We start from the raw sequence: 21655 nt of genomic DNA on the forward strand, positions 1-21655 counted from the left end.
TTAAGCTATGTGACTGCCTTTATGGGGAAAATGAAGCCCAAAATCCATCAGAACGTAACAGTTATTTTTACTACAAAGAAATACCATATAAGGTTACCGACTAACATTGGTAGAAAAAGTTAGTAGATATTCAATTTCATGCAATAAGGGCCATTAGATGCAGAAGCGCCACCTCGTGTTCATGTGAACTTTTAGACCAGTGCAATATGCTGAAAAGTTAAGGGTATGTGACTGTCCTCAAAGTCAAGTGGCATTGCGTTCACGTCTGAGTGCATTAGATTAAAAGGAGTATTTACACTGCTATACTGAGACCAGCTATGGGCTTCTGTAGAGATCTTATACAGGAAGTTTGAGTTCAAAAAGGTTTAGAGCACAAGGACGTTCAAGATGACGCCCTAGTGCAGGCTTTTGCTCCACCCTTCTATTCCTAGAGTGCTGTGCTGGAAGGTCCACAGGGGTCTGGTGTTTGCAGAAAAAAGAAGCAAAGCTGCAGATTAACCAAACAGCCGAATTACTATTTAATTCAGCCTACAGTCAGTACAGCAGGCTTACATTCTTGGTGGATCTGGATGCAATCCTCCTCAACACACTGCACCTGTATAGGGTTCCGGTATGCCATTGAAACCCTCCAAAAATGTGTTCCCGCACCGAGGCATGCATTGTTTGTGCTCTGTCCATGGTGGAAAGACTTCCCCTCCTGTTATCGAGCAGCGGGTCCAAGAACAATTTCATAATGTGGCAATCAGATTGGGTTTACTGCTCTCAAAACACTGGTACAGAGCAGGCCAAATATTTATGATGGCCATACTTTAACATGAATTTCAACACAGAGCCAATAGTAGATATTACACTGCTTTCAATCATTCCCCCTATATTTAACATATGACCAAATATGCCCACGCATTTATACTTGTGTTTTCATCTCTACTGGAGAATGCTTAAGAGCAAAACTAAACCTGACCGTTCCAGTAGTTTTGGAAGGTACTGTAACATTTCCAAATGAATTACAAACAACGCTGCATGCCGTATGGTGAGTTAGTCAGGAGTTAAAGTTTTATTAGTGTTATACTGAGATCCGCTGTCCAAAATGAATACCGGAGAAGCATGGTGCATTCTAAAAACCCTCAGTCCACTTTTTCAGTCCATTAAACTGACCTTAACATTTGGGTCAACTTTTGTTGTTTTGTTAAAGAAAAATAAGAAAATATAATCGACAGTACATTTAGGCACACTGTTGACACATACTGTACACCAATATGCACAAGTAGTTATAGATTCATATGTATGGGGATTTCGAAAACAAAAGAAATATCAGCAGCAAGCAGCCCTGCATCCGAGCGAACCATTTACTGAGTTTAAAGGTAAAGTTGGAGTGTGATGCTCAGTAAGAGATGGGCAATGCTGACGCTTCAACCAATCACAGAAGGTTGTGGCTTATCAATAGCAAGTCACAGCAGGCATGAGCCCCTTATAGACCAATCAGGAATGGTTTCTTTAAAAAAAAAAAAAAAAAAAAAAAAAAAAATTAGCCAATCACAGCAACCGATAGCCACGTAGAGTCATGCGGTGCAGAATACACTGGACGAGAACTCCCACCAGAACATTCCGAAACCCTCATTTGAAGAATCTACACCAAGTGCCATTTAGGTCAAAAAGAGAATTAATTTAGTCACTTCACAGCGGTGTCCATGTTGAGTCAGTACCCAGAGATCACCTTAATCTGACTACTGGTAATACGGATGGGTTTCTCGTGCTAAGTCTACACAAAGAACACGACCTGCCGCTGTAATGACAACCCAATGCTCAGCACAGGCCCAGTTCAGTCTTTACTGGGCCGACCACCACAGCGACTGGGTAAGCGAGAGAGAGAGTGAGTGAGATTAAGAGTCCACTGGCAGACAGAGACCTTGCCACTCTGTACACGGTCCGCTTATAGATACTCATATCATCAACTTATTCACTCTGTTGTCTCCATCTCCTGGAGCCAAGCGAGCCACGCACGGACAAACAGAATCCACCGCCCGGGAGACACCAGGAGGAAGACAAATTAAAAACCAATGTTCAAAAACAAAAATGCAAAAAGCCAGACTTCTAAAACAAGTCCCTAACGTAAGCAGAGCAATTTACAATGGAATGTATGTGATTGGATGCAGAAGAACTTTTCTTCTGTGCTTTTTTTTTTTTTTTGGATTCATTCATCTCCAATATTTGAAAACCTTTTCACTATACAATTATTCAAACACATGCATTAAAGAAAAAAAAATATTGCACACAAATGAATTACATAATCACTAAATAAAAGTACAATTAGGCTTGGATATCTTCAATATCTGAGTACGAGTGTGTGTGTTTTTTGTTTGTAGATTATGGGTAGCTACTTATAGCACATGCGTCTCTTGGTCATAGAATTAAGGCTGATTTTCTAACTGGCACTGGAGCACACTTTTTACTTCGATGGGGTTGGATCTTAGTGCTACACACTTACTTAGTGTACTAATGTTAAAAAAAACAAAAACAAACAAAAACACACACACACACACACACACACACACACACACACACACACACACACACACACACACACACACACCCACACACACACACACCCACACACCCTCCCCCGCCAAAACAGTATGTGTAAATTTGTATACATGTCCCCAGTGTCTGAACCGAGTTGCAAAAACATCAGCGTAAGCGCAGACATGGCAGCCGGAGACAGGTACATTCTTTAAAATGGCTCCCACAGATGCCAAGACTCGCCTGAGCTGACAGGACGGCTGGTCTAACAGTCAGCGTTCTGCGCCGCGAGCGCGGTTGCTTCAGAGTCGTAAAAGCATCCTGTAACCGTCACGGCAGAGGCTCTGCTGTGCCGTAGTAAGGAGACTGGACCGGACTTGGACCACTCTACGCTTTTACGCCCAAAAGGTCTGTGAGGCAACCGAACGTGATCTTGAATCAGAAGCCTTGTTAAGGTGCTGCAAACATATTTGGTTGTTAAATCATTCAGAAACGGTTTCAGTTGGTAGGTGACGACTTAGGTGCAGTTAAAACGTGCTCGCCAAACTCTAAAATAAATCGCGTTTGTCTTTGCTGTACTATATTTCCCAAAAGCACAGCAAGGAGTGTTAGTGTCCCTTCAATCTCCGCTAGCTTGTTTAAAATCACACAGAATGTGTGTCTAGTCTTCAGGTCAACTCCTCCATGGGTTGGAGGGGTGGGGGTGACCTTTGCCAAGTAAAACAGTTTTTTTTCCACAGGAATTATTCCACATTGCAGCCTACATACAAAATAAAAAAAACAAACAAACAAAAAAAAAAACCCAAAAAACAAAACAAATACTGAACACTGACATTACAGATCAGGCACTGCAGTCTCTTAGTGGTACAGGTGTGAATGCACTGGAGCAAACGCTCCATGATAAAACGGATCCTCTATGCTACAGCCACATCGATACAGTGCTTCTATTAAGAACAGAGGATTGTGGAGGGGGGGGAGAGACGGCCAGGAGGAGAAGACGATGAGGGTGTTGTGCAATTCAAGCAGCCGCAAGTACACACGCTCGCGCTCGTACACCCACACACACTCAACCACTCCCCCCTCCCACCCCACGCCTTATCCCGGCCTCGCCGTTGGGCCGGCCCCTCCTCTCCTGCAAGTGGTGCCTCCTGGTGGTCGAGCCGGTGTGGCGTGTCACCTCTTCTGCAGACTGCGGCCCTTCTGAGAGTAGGCGCGCGTGCGGGGCGAGCGTGAGTGCAGCTTGACGAAGAGCTCGGGGAACTTGTACAGCGGGAACAGGGTCTCCAGGAAGCCCTCCAGGAAGACGTAGGCCAGGCGCCGGTTCAGCTGCTGGTGCTGAAACATGTGGAAGATGCGCAGGATTCCCTTCCGTGTCGTCTCCGCCCCGATGATGTGCTTTAGCTCGTCTGCGGAGAGCACGCGTGTTGGCGCGGGGCAACAGAACACGCGCAGCGAGGTCGGACTGGGGGCGGGGGCGGTTGCGCAACGTATAGGTGGGAATAGAATACTCACCTGGCATGATGCCTAGGAGGCTGGTCTTCGCTGCTACCCGCGTCCTCATGTGAATGCCCTTGTCTCGACGCGGCGGTGTCTCCGCCAATATTCCATTTGGCCAGTAGGAATCTCTGTGAGAACGCACGTTCACAGTGAGAAGCAGGACGGCATGCTTTTTAAAAAAACACACCAGTTTTTCTGCTTTACCTAAATCTCCTGACATAGTCTGCTACTTGCTCAGGAGAAGTCAGGAAGTCGACATGATCCACAATTTTCCTAAAATGACAAAAACATGATAACTCTCCCTAAAAACCACCTTCAATAAAAAACAAAACAAAAAAAAACCCCAAAACAATACAACAGAATATAAAAATGACTAATACATTACAGTAGCGTTTACATTTCTATACATTCATTACACGTTTAGAACACATTGGCTTGCGTGCTCTGGGAGGTACCTGTTGATGGTGTCCCCGTAGGTGGCGCTGATGAGCTGCTGCAACAGGTTCTTGATGTTCCTGCGGAGCCACTGGTTCCTCTCCTTCAGGTCGAACACCTCGTCCATCAGCAGCAGCATGACGCGCAGGGGGATATTGTCGTCCACCTGCCCACACAGCGAGAGACGGACGTCAGCACAGAGCTCCTCGCCCCCCAGGCCCTCATTAGCCCCTCGGAGGCTGTTACTCAGGTGATCCTCGGCCCCCCTGGGCTGGTGTTGCCCCCTTGGGGCAGGAAATACTGTGCCGGTGTGGCTACATGTACCACTGTGCAGGTTGCCCAGTCTACTAAATTCAGTACACGATTAAAGGTTCTTCAAATGCAAATGTGTGCAGTGCTGCTCGCACAGCTTCTGAGCCATGCTGAGAACATGAAGCACAAAGGGAACTCATTTACATAAAAAATAAAAATGAATACCCCCCCCCCACTTTGACATTTGGAAGGACTGCAGTACACGGGACTAGCCAGCAGGGGGCGTGTGGCCACTCACGTTGTCATCCAGCTGGGCAGACACTCGGCAGTGCTCCGGGTCGATGTCTGGCTTTGGAATTAAGGGCGGCACCTGAGGAACGAATGCAACAGCTCAGGCCCTCAAAGAAACATGAACAGAGACCAAAGATGCACGTGTCTGCTGACACCTCCAAAGATGTACAGCGTGTTTAGAACTGATCCGCTCTGAGAAGATTAGAGTTTCGAATTGGAACAAGAAACCGATACATTGTGCTTGAATTAAAAATAGAAATGGCCGTTTAATGTTTAAGAGGGCTGGCTGAGATCAGAGTGCAGACTCCTGCGTGATAACTGGGCGGGTTTTTACTCAAACAGACGAGCCCCGCATCTTTGTTCTGAAAGCCGACGCAGCTCAGCCACAACCATCAGTTTTACATCGTTGTAAATGTGCGTAGTGGTTCTGAAAACACCAAACCATTCTGATGAACGATGTTCAGAACAGCCGAGCTTTTGCAAAAACCCGGCAAATTCTTGCTGTATTGCAGATATTTTGGTCCAAAAATGCCCAAATTTGTGTGGATGACACCTGAGCCAATTGGAGTGCGGGAGCAAGCTGCAGGGTTCTTTAACGCGAGATCTCGCCGACATATGTCAGAACAGCAGAACTTGCGGGACAGCGTTCCTGCCTTGAATATGGACTGTCGGATGTCCTGGCCAAGCCTCTCGGACATGCGGCCCATGTTGTCCGACACTTTGGTCATTCCCTCGGCCAGGCTGTCGGGGAGCGACTTTACAGCGTTCGACACGTTGCGCATGGAGCTACGCAGAGGGTTCACAAACGTGTCCATCTACAAGACAAGCGCATAAGTAAGCGTTCACACGCACAGGCTTGAACTGAACACAGCAATTCAGCAGGCAACAATCTCAGCAACCAACATGAAGTCAAAGCCAAAAGCATAACTTACAGCACACTGTGTTTTCAGCATGTTAGGCATTAGTGCACCATCGAGGAAAAACTAATGGAGACCAATGTTAGGATGTGTGTGCGACTAGGGTAGCAATATGTTAGTGGTTGATGACACGTTAGTGGTTATGCCAATTCCCACCCATCTACTATCGAATCTTCCCCGGTCATAGGACAACTTCCATTCATGGAGGTTGTGATGCGCATGCTAGCCAAGTCTTTTTTTGGGGCACAGGGCAGTCCAGCGCGCTAGGAGGATGGTGCCCACCGCCCTCGGTCAGCCAGCACAAAACACACAGACGTCCCACGAGTGGCGAGCGTTGTGCTGGGTGACAGGGGACCGAGATCCCCAGGCCGCAGACGGCGGTGGCATGATTGGGGGCTCAAGCCAGCAGATCTGCCCCCCCCCAGCAACAGGGCAAGCATTTTTCTGCCGCGCCCACTCGGGTGTAACGCTTTGCTTTGCATTAGGGGAAAGGATTGAACACGATGCGTCACGGAGGGGGGGAAAAACTCCTCCGAGGTCGTTCGGGCGAGGGATCGGAGCCCACAGGTCGGCGGCCGTCTCCTACCTTGCGTGCGAAGTCGCCCTTGCCCTTGCTGTAGGCCTTGTTCTCCAGGAAATCGTGGACATAGGGGATGAGGGTGGGGCACGCCTTCACCATCTCGGGGTTCAGCAGCAGCTGGAACAAAAAAGACACCCCGCTGAGTGCGCGCACACCCCAAGAGGACGAGGGCGGCGTTAACGTCCGTTTTAAGAAGCGCACGACTCGAGCCTACCTGCAAATAAGCGTTCAGGTCCTTTTTCCTCCTCTCCAGGAAGTCCCTGTCCATGTTGTTGAAGGTTTTCTTGCCGGGAAGTTTTAATATAGAGCTCAGGTTCTCGAACTACGGTCAACAGAGTGACGGGCGGTGAGCAGAAGGCCTCTGCAGTCTAAACAACACGGCGGTGTTAAAGGCAGGACTAGAGGGCAAGCCGCTCACCTGCTCCGTGATGCGCATGTGGAAGTCGTGGAAGTCGCTGTAGCGGCGGTAGGTCTTCCAGGTGTCTTCACTGCCGTCCGGGTTCTTCCGGAAGACGGTGATGGCGTAGAGCGCGTACGTCTTGCCGTGGTCGTTGCATACGCCTGACAGGGTGAGTTGGGTTATAGAAGCGTCAGCTACCAAGGATTTGGGGGGGGGGGGGGGGGGGGGGGTTTGGAGACAGAGCAGCACAGGGGTGGAGCGCAGAGGGTGGAGCAAACGACGCGACACAGATGGAACGAAAATGGGTGGCAGAAACAAGAAAGGAAAAATGGAAAGGTGGAAAGAGGGAGAGGAGAGGGAGGATTGGCAGCAACAGACGGAGAAAGAGCACGGAGGGGGGGGAAAAAAAAATCACAGAGGCCGTGGAGATGGACGCCCCAGGACAGAGAACCAGGACAGGGAAAGAGCAAAAGTAGAAAAGGAAGACCGTAAGAAGAGGTGTAGGAATGACGACCAAAAAAAACCAACCAGACCACGGGAAAAGCGTTTGATACAGCCAGTGACTCGACAACTAGAGGCGCGTGCAGATGGGAGGCACTGAGGAAGGAGCTGGAAGAAGAGTCAGCGTGAAGGCTGAGATGGTAGCACAGCAGCTGGTGGCAGGAGAGGGGAGAATGGCACGCCACGCAGCAGGCCGGCTCTTCCCTGCAATTCCGAATTACTGCCCGGTGCAAAGCTATCCGACAGGAACGTCATCCTGAATTTCCATCCAACGCCAGATACGCATAGTGGTCATTCGATAGCAAAGTAAACGCGAGTACGCGTGTGGCGTGCACATACCAGTGTCGGATATAAACGCGTGCAGCTGCACGGACTCGTCCATGGTGGCGTTGGTGAGGTCATCCAAGGACTAGAAAAGAAAGCGCGGGAAAACGGTTCGCCATGTTGCAGAAACTAGACGTGCAGCAAACAAATAAGATTTAGAAAAATCACATGGAATGTTTGACTTCAGTTACCAGACTGATGCTCCCGGTTGGAGATCCATTGAAAGACTCTAAAGAGAGACAGAAAGTGCAAATAAGAGAAGGGTGGTGGGGAAGGGCCCACTCTGAGACGAGGGCTTTGTGCGTGGGGCTCTTCTCACCTCCGTCGCCGTCGTCCGAGCCACGGTAGCTCGGCTCCTTTAGCATGTCCAGCTCGGCCAACATGCGCACGTAGAGGGGGTGTTGCTTAAACGCCGGGTAAAAGCGCTCATCGCGCAACATCATGTCATACACCTGGGAGAGAGAGAGAGAGAGAGAGAGAGACACACACACAGAGAGAGACGCCCCATCTTTAGGTTAGTGCCTTTAGGCTTAGCCCACCCATGCCAAAGGGAGCGCCCCGACTACCTTTCTCTGGATGTCGTCAAAGATCTCTGGGGTCGGATCCTCTTTGTGGAGTTTGTCAGCCAGTCTGGCCAGAGAGGCCTCGTCCACCTGCACCCTGGGAGAGGCCTGTCGGGAAGAAACGGACGGTATTGAGATCAGCTGGTCAAACCTAGGGACCTCCACACCCGTCAGGCTGGAAGGAGGGCGTGTGGGCGGGCGGACCTTCTCGGAGAGGTACTGCTCGTAGACGCCCAGCGCCGCCGTCTTCAGGAGGCCCTTGGTCTGGCCGCTCCGCTGCCGACCGTGCAGCACCTCCAGCTGCTGCTGCGCCGTCACCCTGTAGCCCTCCACTGTCAGCCAGAAGAACAGGTCCGCCTGGCCGCCCGCCTGCTGCATGAAGTCTGGAGACAAAGGTGAGGAACACGAACGGAACGTTTGGAGTCATGTTAGGAGGAGGTGGAGGTTGAGGATGCTAGAAACGAGTAATAAGACAGCAAAGCATTTATCAGGCGCAATCAGGACAGGGGCTTACTTGAAGGGTGGAGTGTTCCGACGGACGTGATTGCGTGTGTGCAGTTGCCAGCGGAGCACGTGTAGAACACTCACCCATAAAGAACTGCAGGGCTATGTTGTGCACCAAGATTTGATCCAGCGGGATAATACACAACTTCCCAAAATTTGCTGCAAGTTTCAAAGCATCGACTTCCTGTGATGGCAAACAATCACCATGTAAAACAAGGGGGACATGAAACTTCAACTACACATATTGGTCTCTCTCTCTCCCTCACACTCACACCTTTCCTGACTGTAGTCTTTGAATCCTTGTTTCGCAGACTTTTTTCACAAACAGTAAACTGTTGATTTGATTTTTTATCACATTTATATCTGGGGAGAAAGCAAACAGAGAAAATATTAAGAAAGCGTGATGTGCCCACTCATCAGAGCACGCCAGCACGTGTGTGTGTGTGTGTGTGTGTGTGTGTGTGTGTGTGTGTGTGTGTGTATACCATCTCCTACGGTGTCTAGGGAGCGCAGGTACTGGAGCTCCTCTAGCACTTTGTCCTTGACAGCCTCCAGCTCCGCAGGCTTGTCTGTCAGCTTCAGGATGGTCATGAAGGCCTCGTAATTGCAGCTGGAGTCACGGATCTACACGCAAGCACACAAGGAACTTACGTACACACACAGAGGTGGATGTGAGGACACACACACACACACACACGCCCACACACACGCCCACACGCCCACACGCCCACACACACACACACGCCCACACACACACACACGCCCACACACACACACACGCCCACACACACACACGCCCACACACACACACGCCCACACACACACACGCCCACACACACACACGCCCACACACACACACACGCCCACACACACACACGCCCACGCCCACACACACACACGCCCACACACACACACACGCCCACGCACACACACGCCCACGCCCACACACACACACGCCCACACACACGCCCACACACACGCCCACACACACACACGCCCACACACACCCACGCCCACACACACACCCACGCCCACACACACCCACGCCCACACACACCCACGCCCACACACACCCACGCCCACACACACCCACGCCCACACACACCCACGCCCACACACACCCACGCCCACACACACCCACGCCCACACACACCCACGCCCACACACACCCACGCCCACACACACCCACGCCCACACACACCCACGCCCACACACACCCACGCCCACACACACACACACGGAACTTGCGGGAGTGAGGACATACACGCACGTCACCCACAAGCTCACAGTCACATTTGGAAAACCTAACAATTCAACGACCCCCAAACCAAGTCAGAACAGCACCCGTCTAAACTGCAGTAACTGACAGCATTTCATGTGACAAACACCTTCACTTGCCTGTGCATCAAAAATATTTTTTTGGGCAATGATGGGCAAGACTCACCATCCAGATGACAAACTGATTGATGTAATCTGGATCACTCAGTTGGTTAATAAGGGGTAGCAGAACTCCTCGTGCCAAAATTTCCTAGAAAGAAAACCCAAATCATTTAATGCATGTGCCTCTCAGTGTACTTGTACGCCACGTTCATTTAGGATCAACGCAGGGGTCGTGTACACACACGTAGCCAGAAGGAAATATGTAGTGAATGGATTAAGCCCTGTGGATGTCCAGAAGATGTTTGGTCTACGCTGTGCAGGGTTATTGACGTCTCACCCTGAGGAAGTATCTGATGTTCTTGTTGTGGAAGTCTCCGGGAGGTAGTAACAGATACAGCAGCACCTCGCACAGATCCCGCAGGAAGCCTGTGCCAAGGGGGGACGTCATTAGAACACCACCAGGTAACGTCACAGCACCGCTGCTGCATCAAAGCCTCGTCAGCCGTACTGCTCCCCGGGATGAGTGGGGTAGGCGGGGCATGGGGAGCAGCTCCAGCCTCCTGTCCTGCCACCCCGAGTCTCGGCTCCCTGAGGCATCTCACCTTCCTCGTCCTTGTGGGAGGTGCACACCATGTCCCTGCAGATCTTCCTCTCCATCTCCACCTCTGCCTCGAAGAACGCATCCAGCAGCTCATCAGGGGCTTCGCCTGCACCACGCACACACTCTGTTAGACAACCTAAATTAGTCCATTTTCTTTCTCAGACATCCAACCACTCACCCACCAGTTCTCACTCATGTGCCTCCAAAGCTCTGGACTAGAGCAGCTCCTTTTATGAGCACAAACATACTTGGCAAAGCCCACTTCCATCTTATACTTTTGGAGCCCATCCAGAGACACTGGGCGCAGACCCAAAAACAGGTCCACTCAGCAGCCCAAAACAGGCCTCAACAAGCCTATTCTTAGAGGCTGGGTTTCACAGCACAAACATTTTGTCCCATGTCAGCGGCGTCTGGCCGCACCCGGTTTTTTAACCCAAAACGCAGAGCCATCATGAAAAAGAAAAACAGAAGAAAAAAAACCCCCACCCCATCGCTGCATCCACTTATAAACAGGGCGACCCAGCGCGGGGAGTTTGTGTGGGGCAGAACCAGGAACTCACGCTGCTTGGGATCGTCCTTGTCGCTCATCCGCACCTGGGCCTTCCTGAAGACTCTCAGGTGAGTGGCGAAGTCGTCCACCAGCCGGGTGGTGAAATATGGCTGCCAGTCCACCTCTTTAGACCTGGAAGTGAAACGCAGAGTCAGTGTGGGCCTTGAGGTCGGGGGTTAGCTGCTCTGCACTGCCAACATGAGCAAATAAGCCCCGCCCCGTAAATCAGACGTGCTAGGACTCGTGCTACTCGCTTGCACGAGTCCCATTCTACACAGCGACGTAGACCCCACGAAGATCCACAGCCACAGTCTGTGTTCACAATGTCTGATATATTGACGCATAATAGCCCACCATGCCAAAACACGTTGCATCATGTTTTGAGAGAGGGAAAAAAATAAATAAAAAGATATGAAAGCGGCATTCCTCTTTCCTTGTGGTTTAAGGAGCAGTTCTGATAAAGCTCCAGGCTGCCTAGGGGTGTGGGGAGCAGGAGCTGTACAGTGCATGAGTCTGAGAATGGCAAACAGCTCAGGATCTATTGCTAAAGCAGCAGATTTGCACTACGTCTCACACAGAGAGGTTTTAGACTTAAAAGGAGCAATAAGTAATTTTTCCAGTGATGTTTCACATTATGCAACAGACGTTGCATCCAGGCCACTAGGGTCTGGTGCATCAGAGATTCTGTACTTAACCCATTTCAAACCTGGCCACCTCCGTGTGGGCGACCCGCTCTATGGAGCATAAACTGGTTCATTCAAGGTTATGGTTAGACTAGGGTTAGCAATCAGATGGTTAGACTAGGGTTAGCAATCACATGAATCTCACTTTGAACTGGATTTGCAGACAAAATGTAAAAATAATGAAATCACTTTACTAAACATTGTCTGCTACTTTATGGTGGAAAAAGTGACTGACTGCTCCTTTAGCAGTTGAGACCATCAGAGTAATAGGAGTGTGTTGAGGCTGCAATTAAAGCTACAATGTGTGATTGTAGAACTAGCTCAATTTATCCCATATTACTCAGTTCACAGATCTTATTAGTATCACAATCAAGATCAGCTTGAAAGGGCTTGGAACAGAAATAAAGAATTGGGGGTACCGTGTGGAGAACTGCACGAGAGCGTTCTGCAATGTGCGCCTTATCTCCAGCAGGAAGGACTCATCCTCGCTGAGGGTGTAATACCAGTACTGAATGTAGTCCCTCATGGCAAACTGGATCACCTGCACAAAGAGGGCAAACCAAGAAAACAAGAAGAATATGCACTCGAATCAGAGAGTCACTACTGTGCCCTGAGTCACATCAGACCCCTGGCCCAACGCCATTGGCTTTTACTTGACCAACGAGGATGCCAGTTCTCTGAAAAGCTTCTTTTGGCGAGGAAGGGGTAGGACTTTTTCAGACCCAAGGAGCTGCGCGTCATTCCATGTGTGCAAGTTGATGCAAGTTAATTTTCCGCCGAGGTGCTCTCTGAGCAGGCATGTGCGTTTCAGGCTGTTCCCTCCAAGCTATTTTCAATTGAGAGACTGTGTGTGCACAGTGTGGCCAATCTAGAGCGCACGGTCCTTCTGGGGAGGACGTTGAATCTGCTGATGTCTGCGCTCAAGGTTCCCCAAAGGCATGCCTTCAGACAACCTGCATACTCTATGGCCCAACTGCACAGGCTGAAGCATGAAGCAATGAAGCACACCTGCACAAGCCAGAGGAGGAAATCCCCTCTGCGTCTTAAGCCACACGCTTCTCTGGCTGGGAATTCAAGTGTAAGCAGCAGGGAGCAGCCGTCCAGCGGGCGAGCGTGGCAGCAGCCCTCCGGCGAACACCCCCCCCAGGGCGTACCTGCTGCAGCGGCTCGTCAATGAAGCTGGATCCCGTCAGGCGCCGGTCGATCTTGATGACCCTCGTCTCCTGCTTCAGCTCGTCCAGCGTCTGGGGACACAAGGCACAGCGTCAACACCCTGGATTCTGCTCTTAATGATGCTCTATTTGGGGGGGGAGGTTTCTTCAATTTTTCAGGTGGGACGAGGCAGGGATGACCCTGGACCATGGCAAGGGCCTACACCAAACTGGCGTACCTTCACGATGCCTGTGGGGGTGGGCGGCAGGTAGGAGTGTTCGCACTTCTCCAGGTGCTTTTCGGAGTTCGTCTTTCCAAATAAAAGAGTGACGGCAAAGCCCCTGAGGAGGAAAAAAAAGAACAAAAAACAAAACGTACATCAAAACCTGGGGCCCTGCAGGAGAAAGATAAGACGTTTTCTATTTGTGGAGGGCAGCGGTGCGAGAGGCCCCTGGGGAGCGTCTGTGCAAGGCCCTGGATCCTTAAACTCCACTTGCTACGCAGACGGTGGGTGAACTTACCCGCCAAGGAAACAGATGATATAAAACGCCAGATAAAAGATGGCAAAGGGGCCGAACGTGATGAGGAAGAGCACGACTCCCAGACCCCCCCATCCCCAAAAGGACAGACTGGCCTGGAGGAGACGAGGACACACACACACACACACACACACACACACACACACACACACACACACACACACACACACACACACACACACACACACACACACACACACACACACACACACACACACACACACACACACACACACACACACACACACACACACACGGTTAAAGAAGGTTAACCACGTTACATCTTACCTTGATTATTCTCCCTACTGCCACCTCAGAGATAACTGAGGTCAAGTTGAGCCACTGACATGTTCATTGCGCACCCAGATAACCCTCGGAGCGCAACAGCAGGGCAGGACAGGGCAGGGGTCGTGGGAAAAGTGAAGCTACCTCGCGCTGGCTCAGCAGCTCCATAGCCGGGGTCAAGGCCACCCGGCGGATGCCTCGCCTAGCCGAAACGCTCGCCACCAGCTAGCTTTCATCTAAAGAGCAGATGGGACCTCCGTCTTGTTTTTACATGAAATCTCTAGTAACTACACTCAAAGTCTTGTATTTCATAGCATTGCATTATATGTTGCACTGTGGCTCTTCATCTAGGTTTCAGCACTGGCAGTATCTCAGGTTAAGGGTGTTTTGGGACTTTAACTTCTTGGAAGTAGCCAAGCACACTTTTCTGGAGTAGACGACTAAGCAATTCTGCAAGTCGATCTGGATAAGGGTTTCTGCTAAAAGCAGTAAACGTAAATAAAGATGTAAATAAGGGCTGATGCATCAGCAGTGCCCCAAACAGAATACTGAGCCACAGCCTTAAAGACCCACATGTATGGTTAAACCAACATAAAGGCTTTTCCACCCCAAGTGTGTGACGCTACTGCTAATGACAACATCTAAACGAGAACCATCTGGCTTCATCTAATGGCATTTGTGACGAACAGCCTATACAACGCTGAATGCATTTGATGAATCTGGTTTGAGCAATTCCATTTAAGGCATCTGAAAACCAGTTTTGAACAATACACTCGTCACACGCTTACATGCCCTTACTTCAGCTTTAGTACACACAAAAAAAGGTCACCACCTTATTACAAAAACAATGAATGAACCATTGAGGTTTTTGTAGCAGTATGTACTGACTGAAGAGGTTTCCTATAGTTATTTGGCATTTAATCCCTTATACTACACACACTAGGTATGCCCATTCTGACCCAGTACCCTCTGGCCTGTCAGAAGCTTCAGATGTCAGAGCGCAGCAGGATGTGCTGGGGCTCCTGTGAACGGTCAGCGAGGTTCTGCCGGTCTGGCCGGTTGGACCTTGCGGCCAGCTCTGAGCGTCCAATGCAGTACTGCATGTCTGAGTGGTTTTAAAGCCCCCTGCAGACCAGGAGGAGTGACTGAAAAAGGGAGAGAGAGAGAGAGAGAGAGAGAGAGAGAGGGAGAGAGAGAGAGAGAGGTGTTCCAGCCACCAGGTTTCCTGTTTTTGTTAGTGCAGGAAAGCCAGCACAGAGGTCTGCAGTGTCACTGTGTCCTCCCGATCGGACAGGCACACTCCTGACGGGAACAATGCCGTGGTAAGCGGCCAATGCGCTGCGGTTTCGCGTTCTCCTCAGAGCTTGCATGCAGCTGCATGGTCCAGTGGACACTTTCCCCTCACTACCACGTAACTGCCGGTTTTGAAAACAAAACCGGAACCAAAAAAAAAAAAAAAAAAAAAAAAAAAAAAATACCTCATCGCTCTTATTTCCTGCAAAGATCTGGCAGGACTTACTGCAGGTCAAGCTACACTGCTTCTGCCTACAGAACCTGACCGACAGGAAGAAAGGCTACGTGCTGACAGATGAGGATTTAAAAAAAACCCAAAACAAAACAAAAAAAAAAACCAAACACCCCCACCTCACATTTTCATGAAAGGAGAGGAAGAGACCAGGTCCAGGGAGAGGGAGGTGATCTCAGGACACGAAGCCTTCAAACCGAAAGAGAGCACATGCCGCTGTATTAACCCACTGTTCCTCAGTGACATCAAAGTGGCAGACGCCACCCGGACGGCACCGCCACCGGATCTCAGGGCTCGTAAAAGCAGCAGCACCCTGGCTAGCCCTTTCCCCTGCAGCGAGTTCTCTCTTCTTCTTCTTTTTTTGGTTACTGCCCACAAACCGGCAGAACAAAACAATGACTCAGCCGTCAAACACTCTGACGTGTCGAAATTCTCCAGGGTGGGGCCCTTTCACAGCAGCCACAACACATGGTTATTAGGAACAGGTGGGGAAGCGGCCTCGTCGGCCGTGCCGTGCGGGTGAGGCCCTTGTGGGACCGGCCCAGCTCTTGAGCATGCCTTCAGAGGAACCAGGCATTGCACAAAGGCTGGAGAAGACAATGGCTCAGAGCCTCCGGCATTACACAGCAGAATACAAGTAGCCTACGGCACAGTAAGACGAGGTCCAAAATAGCTACGACTGGCCTGTTTCACACAGCAATTGGCCTCCAGTACAATAAAATGCAAAGCTAGACAATCCTTTTCTCCAGAATTAAAGGGGACCTACTATGCTCATTTCCAAATGTACATAATTCTATTTTTTGAGGACTACTGGAAGAGGATGCTTCAATGCACCAAAAACATTTCTCTCATACTGTGCATTTCGCTTCACCCTCTGTCTGATGGGCTCTGTTAGGGCTCTTGCGTCTTTAAGCCCCTCCTCCTGATGAGCCCGGCCTGTTCTGATTGGTCTGCTCAGTCAACTACTAGAGCAGTTCCATCCATACAAGTTCCGGCCCTGACATACAATCTATAGACTGCAATGGAAAATGAAGCAAAATTTTTTGTAATGTTCAATAAATTAACCGAAGTTTATGATATTGGAAATTGGCACACGTTTTCTTGTGTGTCGTTTCTTTTTAGGCACGATTTATTTTCAAGCTGTACTTTGCTTCAGAAATCGTTACATTGCTATTTTACGTGCCAAATGGAAATAGCAACATTACAAGGCAGCTCCTTTCAAACTCAGTTTGGACACACAAAGTGAAGTAAACAGAGGCAGTGTGATAAAAAGGTTTTATCAGCCCAGTTCCCCAAGGTGTTCCCCAAAGTGTCCCCCACTCCACTGCATTCATCTTCCTTCCACACAATGGCCCATGAGGGACAGGGGGCTCTCTTCCTAGCCTCCCGGGATGGCAGTCAGAGAGCACAATTTATTTCAAAAACACAAAGAAATTATTTGAGAGAGAGGAAAAAAACAAACAAACAAAAAAAAAAACAGTAGGAAAGTGTGGTAGAATCAAACCTTTGCCATCAACACCCCTTTCCAGGTGTAAACAAACAACTAAAACATCTAAAACAGCAGAAACGAATCCATTAATCTTACAAAAGAATGTGTTAATGATTGTCTTATCCTAATCGCAGCCTTAACAATTAAAACAACACACCACTGCTTTAAAACAAGACCGATAAGGAGGTCTGTCTTGACAGACACATTCAGAAAGACGGCAGACGCGTTATGTAACCCTGGTGTTTTTTGGAAGGCAGAAAGCCCGAGCCCACTGATGGTTCGTCTGGGCCTTGAGAAATCGCCGACTTCACTGAGCATCTCTGCACAGTCAGGAGAACATTTATCAGCGGCGTGTTTATCATAATGCAAATAACTGCAAAGGACATGTAGCTGCGTTACAGGCTCCCAGCCAGTGAAAAACTAAGATAACACAGCAGAAAGTCCGATTACGTCACGACAGCACACGAGTCTGAGTTTGGCAACACGCCCGGGGTGCAGGTGATCAGTCTTAAACCGCATTTCTGCTCAACAAAACTTTAGGGAAAAGTGGGGGGGAGGGCAAAATGCCCCCTTGGTGCAACTGAAACTAATGAACATGCTGGACCACATGTTTGCATATCAGACATGCCAGAGCGCGGCTTGCAGCTACCCTGTTTTTATGGACATTCTTATTTCCCTTTACACGCAGAATCATGCATCTCTCTCCGAGTATTTTCTATTTACTTATACATTTTACATGTTTTCTTCATTTTGGTGCTTCATATCACATAAGGATAATTTGTTCCCAGCATATTCCATACTTCTATAATTATCTTAATAATAATAATAATAAATTATTATTATTATTATTATTATTATTATTATTATTATTATTATTATTATTATTAATAGTAGTAGTAATTTACTCTATATTTTACCAGCACTGCCTTGCCTGATACTTCAATATCTGTTGATTAAGCACAAACTTTCCACAAGCTAAGCCTGCGTGCGCTGTTGCGTCACAGCAACAGCAACCGACTGAGTCAGAGTTTCAGCCTCAAAGCCTGGCTGCAAGATATGGAAGTGTGAAACCTCAGCCCTGCGCTCAGCAGACGCACCATACAATGCGACCACCACCGAGTCCAGGAAATGCTAATCAGAGGCTTAGCGCCACCGTTTCTGCACACGATGCACCACACGCAGCTCCCGCCTGCCCTCTGGGTGTAGGTTACGTCCCCCATGTCATTCTCAGCTCACACATAAAAGGACATGGGAGTTATGAGAAGCAGTCCAGGTATGACACAGGCGGTGGTCCAGAGGCAAACTTATGCATGCTATTTGCAGGTTTTTATTTAACCCAAGTGGTACTCCAGACTTGTGAGCAGGAGGTATGGACTCAGGATACCACTCAGAATTGCTGACTGAATAAAAAGACAACTGGAAGGTGTCGAGTTATCATCACAACTCAATCTTAAAAAACTTGATGCACCACTGGGGTTGTTCTGATGGTCAGGAACGGTAAGCAACAAAGCCCCTCAGGGCCCTGGATGAAAACCGACGGCCATGCTGCAAACCTCATACGCTGTCTCCTTAGGCAGGATGACAGATAGTAAAAGGAGGATAGTGAAAGACTACCAGTGATCAACTTGGACAACCATCGTGCTGCCAAGCTAAAATCCAGAAACAAGTAAACTACTTCTGACTGTTCCTGGAGCTAATCCCATAGGTGCTGTACAGGGCTCAACTCAGGGCTATATTGACCTGAGAGAAAAATTAGTCTGGTAAACCATGAATCATAGCATGCCAATCAACAAACCACGGCTGAAGTATGCTGATTGTTCTAAGCACTTTGAGAAAGACTTTGCTGTCAGGGTGATTACTGCAATAGGCGTATATTTGAAGATTTTTCAAAATCAGATAAAGTAGCCAGTGTATGAAACAATCAAGCATTCATATGCAAATATGAAAGAACAACAGTCTTTTTCATAATGCTAAGTGGATTTGGCAAATGAAATATGGCATGACAGCCAGGCACCAATATGCAAATGTAGATGTCTTTATACACACCTGATGAAGAAGCACTCCCACACTGGCATAAGCTTTGATTAAGAGCCAATAAAGAGATTAGGACGAGCATGCATTCTTAGCAACGTTTATGCAATGCCCATTGGTGCTCTAGAAATACAACACTTCTGTAATTATGGCATCCAGCTCATTCAGGGGACCTTTGTGCAAGTAGGTGGTCTGGGGTTTTGTACAGGCTACTTATCAGCACTGGATAACAATTAGAATTCTGTCCTAATATAACAGATTATTCTTTTTTTCGATGAGTTCTTGGACATATAGCAAACGAAAATTGATCATTGTTTTATTAAAAGGCGTTACTGCATGCAAAATAAAGTACAAAGGGCGCTTGTGAATGAAACACTACCTACAGTCCACAAGCATCTGCTAAAAGGTTTGCATGCGCTACAGAATAAAAGCAAACAAAGTTTAACGCAGTCTTGATTCGGTTAACTCGCGGGCAGCTGTTACGGTTTATGCATCGTCACGTCCATCACACCCATCGCACGAGTAAAGCATAGCTAGCTAGGTAACGTACATTGAACAGACCTCATGCAAAGCAGAATACAAAAACTACATTTGCCCACGACCTGGTCACACCTGAAGAAAATCGTTCAGAACCGCACGGTGCATCATTCCGCTTAAGAACATTCAACCGTCCTCAACAATCAAAAGGTCACTTCGACCTTATCTGAGTTCAGTATAGGGCAATTAAATGTCACCGAAATTTTAAACCAAATTACTCAAGAGACGGCTAACCAAACTACATACACCTAGCTAATGTCACTGGTGGTAGTCATGGAAAACGAGCAAAATAAACCATCAATGGCATTCCTAGGATGCCACCACAACTAGAACAAGCAAGTTGCCCGAAATTTAACTCGGTCTACTGGGTGTGTTGATCTGTTTAATTAATCATCAGCGCTTTGTTAGACTATTTAGCTAACTAGCTACCCAACCTTTTCAAATGTGAAATAACCCAGCTGGAAATAGCTATCCTAGCTTAGCTAGCTACGGTTAGCTCAACACAGGTTTGCAGCCCAAGGCACAAGTTGCACTCAATGAAAACAATGGTAATGTTTAAAACACTAGCTACACGCCACCTCGCAGTTTGTCCAGAAGTCAAATCTGACAGTCCCGATATTATGCACACATTTAAAAACACAGCTGTGTTGGGTGAATGCAGCTAACGAACACTCCGTGATAAAATCAGTCCAAACAAAACGACACCAACCATGGTTAGCAGGCGAGTTATCTCGCTGACGTGAGCGAGTTGTCAATTACCGGTAGCAGTCTAAATCCACCGGGTTAACGTGATCCCACCCAGGCGTACAGGTAGGATTACGAGCCTGTGTAGCTGTCCCGTGTTTATCTGTCCCGTGTCTACCTGTCTGTGTAGATGTCCCGTGTTTATCTATCCCGTGTCTATCTGTCTGTGTAGCTGTCCCGTGTATAGCTGTCCGTAGTTGTCCCGTGTTTATGTGCTAGCCTGCTAGGAAGGTAGCGCCTAACACAACGCCAACTGGCTAGCCACTGTCACACAACGGAAAACAAACTTGCCTGTCCCGAACCATTAGCGTACACTTACCTCTGCAAGCATCATTTAAAACGTTGAGGCAAAAGCCTTTTAGACTAACCCCAACATGTTATATCAACGGTAATGGCACGCTATTCTTATTTAAAAGATAGGTTTCCTGACTCCATACTCTCTCCGGAGAGTCGCCATATTGCCAGCTTTACGTCTACGTCTTTGCGTCACCTCAGCCCGACGTAAACACGTGATTGGTCCGGAGGACGTGACGCAGCCAATTTAAACGCGATTAGTGCGTTTATTAGAAAACAGAATTCAACTAAAAGTGACCAGAAAACATGAGAAAAATTATCAAGGCACACATTTGTTATAATCTAATTAATATAACTCTCGATAAAGATTCATTTTGTGTGCGCGTATAACTAACGTTACCAATCTGAACATCAACAGACACTGGACAACTAATTTATTGCCAAATAAAATATCCTGTACAGTGTGCCTCTCTCACCATCAGAACATGTCTGACATACATTTAGGACTGCTGTATGTGCACACATGCATGATCAAGAAAACAAATGACAAGACTACTGAAATAGGTCTAACGAATCTCTAACATGATTAGAGTCCAGTAGACTAACGGTGTAAAGAAAAAAAGTGCAATTCAGTTGCTTTCCCTTGCACTGTACTGACTGTACACTGTTATTCGTGAATGGACGCACGCCAACCGGTCAGGCAAATACCTGTTTCATAGTGAGTAAGGCCCTAGCTTGGTCACACTGTAGACACGGGTGTAGGTAAACATAATCCCAGGCTGCAGCCGAGGCTCTGGAGGTCACCGTAACCAGGTTCCCCATTGCGAACGAGGTAAACGTTATCACTCACAAAGGCTTCTCACATTCCCGCGCCCCCGCGCCCCCGCGTAAACCTCCTTACGCAAACACATAGCCCTTAGTTAATTTTTCGGGACACAAAGCATAGAGACACATAGAGACGCCTTTGGGATTCCAGTTTGTCCGAAGCGCAGCCTTCCGCATGACATTGTCTATCACGAGACAAAGCAAACTTTGAACCCTGTGCGGGTCTACGACCACACGGA

The 21655-nt window shown here is 48.4% G+C and overlaps 1 protein-coding gene across 4 annotated transcripts; it reads right to left on the reverse strand.

Moving 5' to 3' along the window:
• Positions 1-1031: 1031 nt before the first annotated feature.
• snx13 (sorting nexin 13) lies at positions 1032-21525 on the reverse strand. Of its 4 annotated transcripts, none has more exons than XM_081716389.1 (26): positions 21300-21525; positions 13669-13781; positions 13386-13488; positions 13150-13239; positions 12415-12536; positions 11323-11444; positions 10764-10868; positions 10499-10587; positions 10226-10309; positions 9267-9405; positions 9056-9144; positions 8866-8965; positions 8482-8660; positions 8281-8385; positions 8034-8166; positions 7906-7943; positions 7730-7799; positions 6908-7083; positions 6704-6811; positions 6496-6606; positions 5646-5807; positions 5000-5071; positions 4470-4615; positions 4219-4287; positions 4030-4142; positions 1032-3923 (listed from the first exon to the last, which is right to left on the reverse strand). In XM_081716389.1, the coding sequence occupies exons 1-26, from the start codon at positions 21411-21413 to the stop codon at positions 3691-3693; spliced, it is 2985 nt and encodes a 994-aa protein (XP_081572515.1). In that variant the 5' UTR covers positions 21414-21525; the 3' UTR covers positions 1032-3690. The 4 variants fall into 4 exon arrangements, with proteins under 4 accessions (XP_081572515.1, XP_081572516.1, XP_081572517.1 ...); XM_081716390.1 differs by having other exon boundaries at positions 6908-7050; positions 21300-21523; XM_081716391.1 differs by lacking the exon at positions 21300-21525 and adding an exon at positions 20617-20789.
• Positions 21526-21655: the final 130 nt, after the last annotated feature.

This window comes from Electrophorus electricus, chromosome 6, assembly GCF_041902795.1.
Source record: "Electrophorus electricus isolate QZ-2024a chromosome 6, ASM4190279v1, whole genome shotgun sequence".
NCBI lineage: Eukaryota > Metazoa > Chordata > Actinopteri > Gymnotiformes > Gymnotidae > Electrophorus > Electrophorus electricus.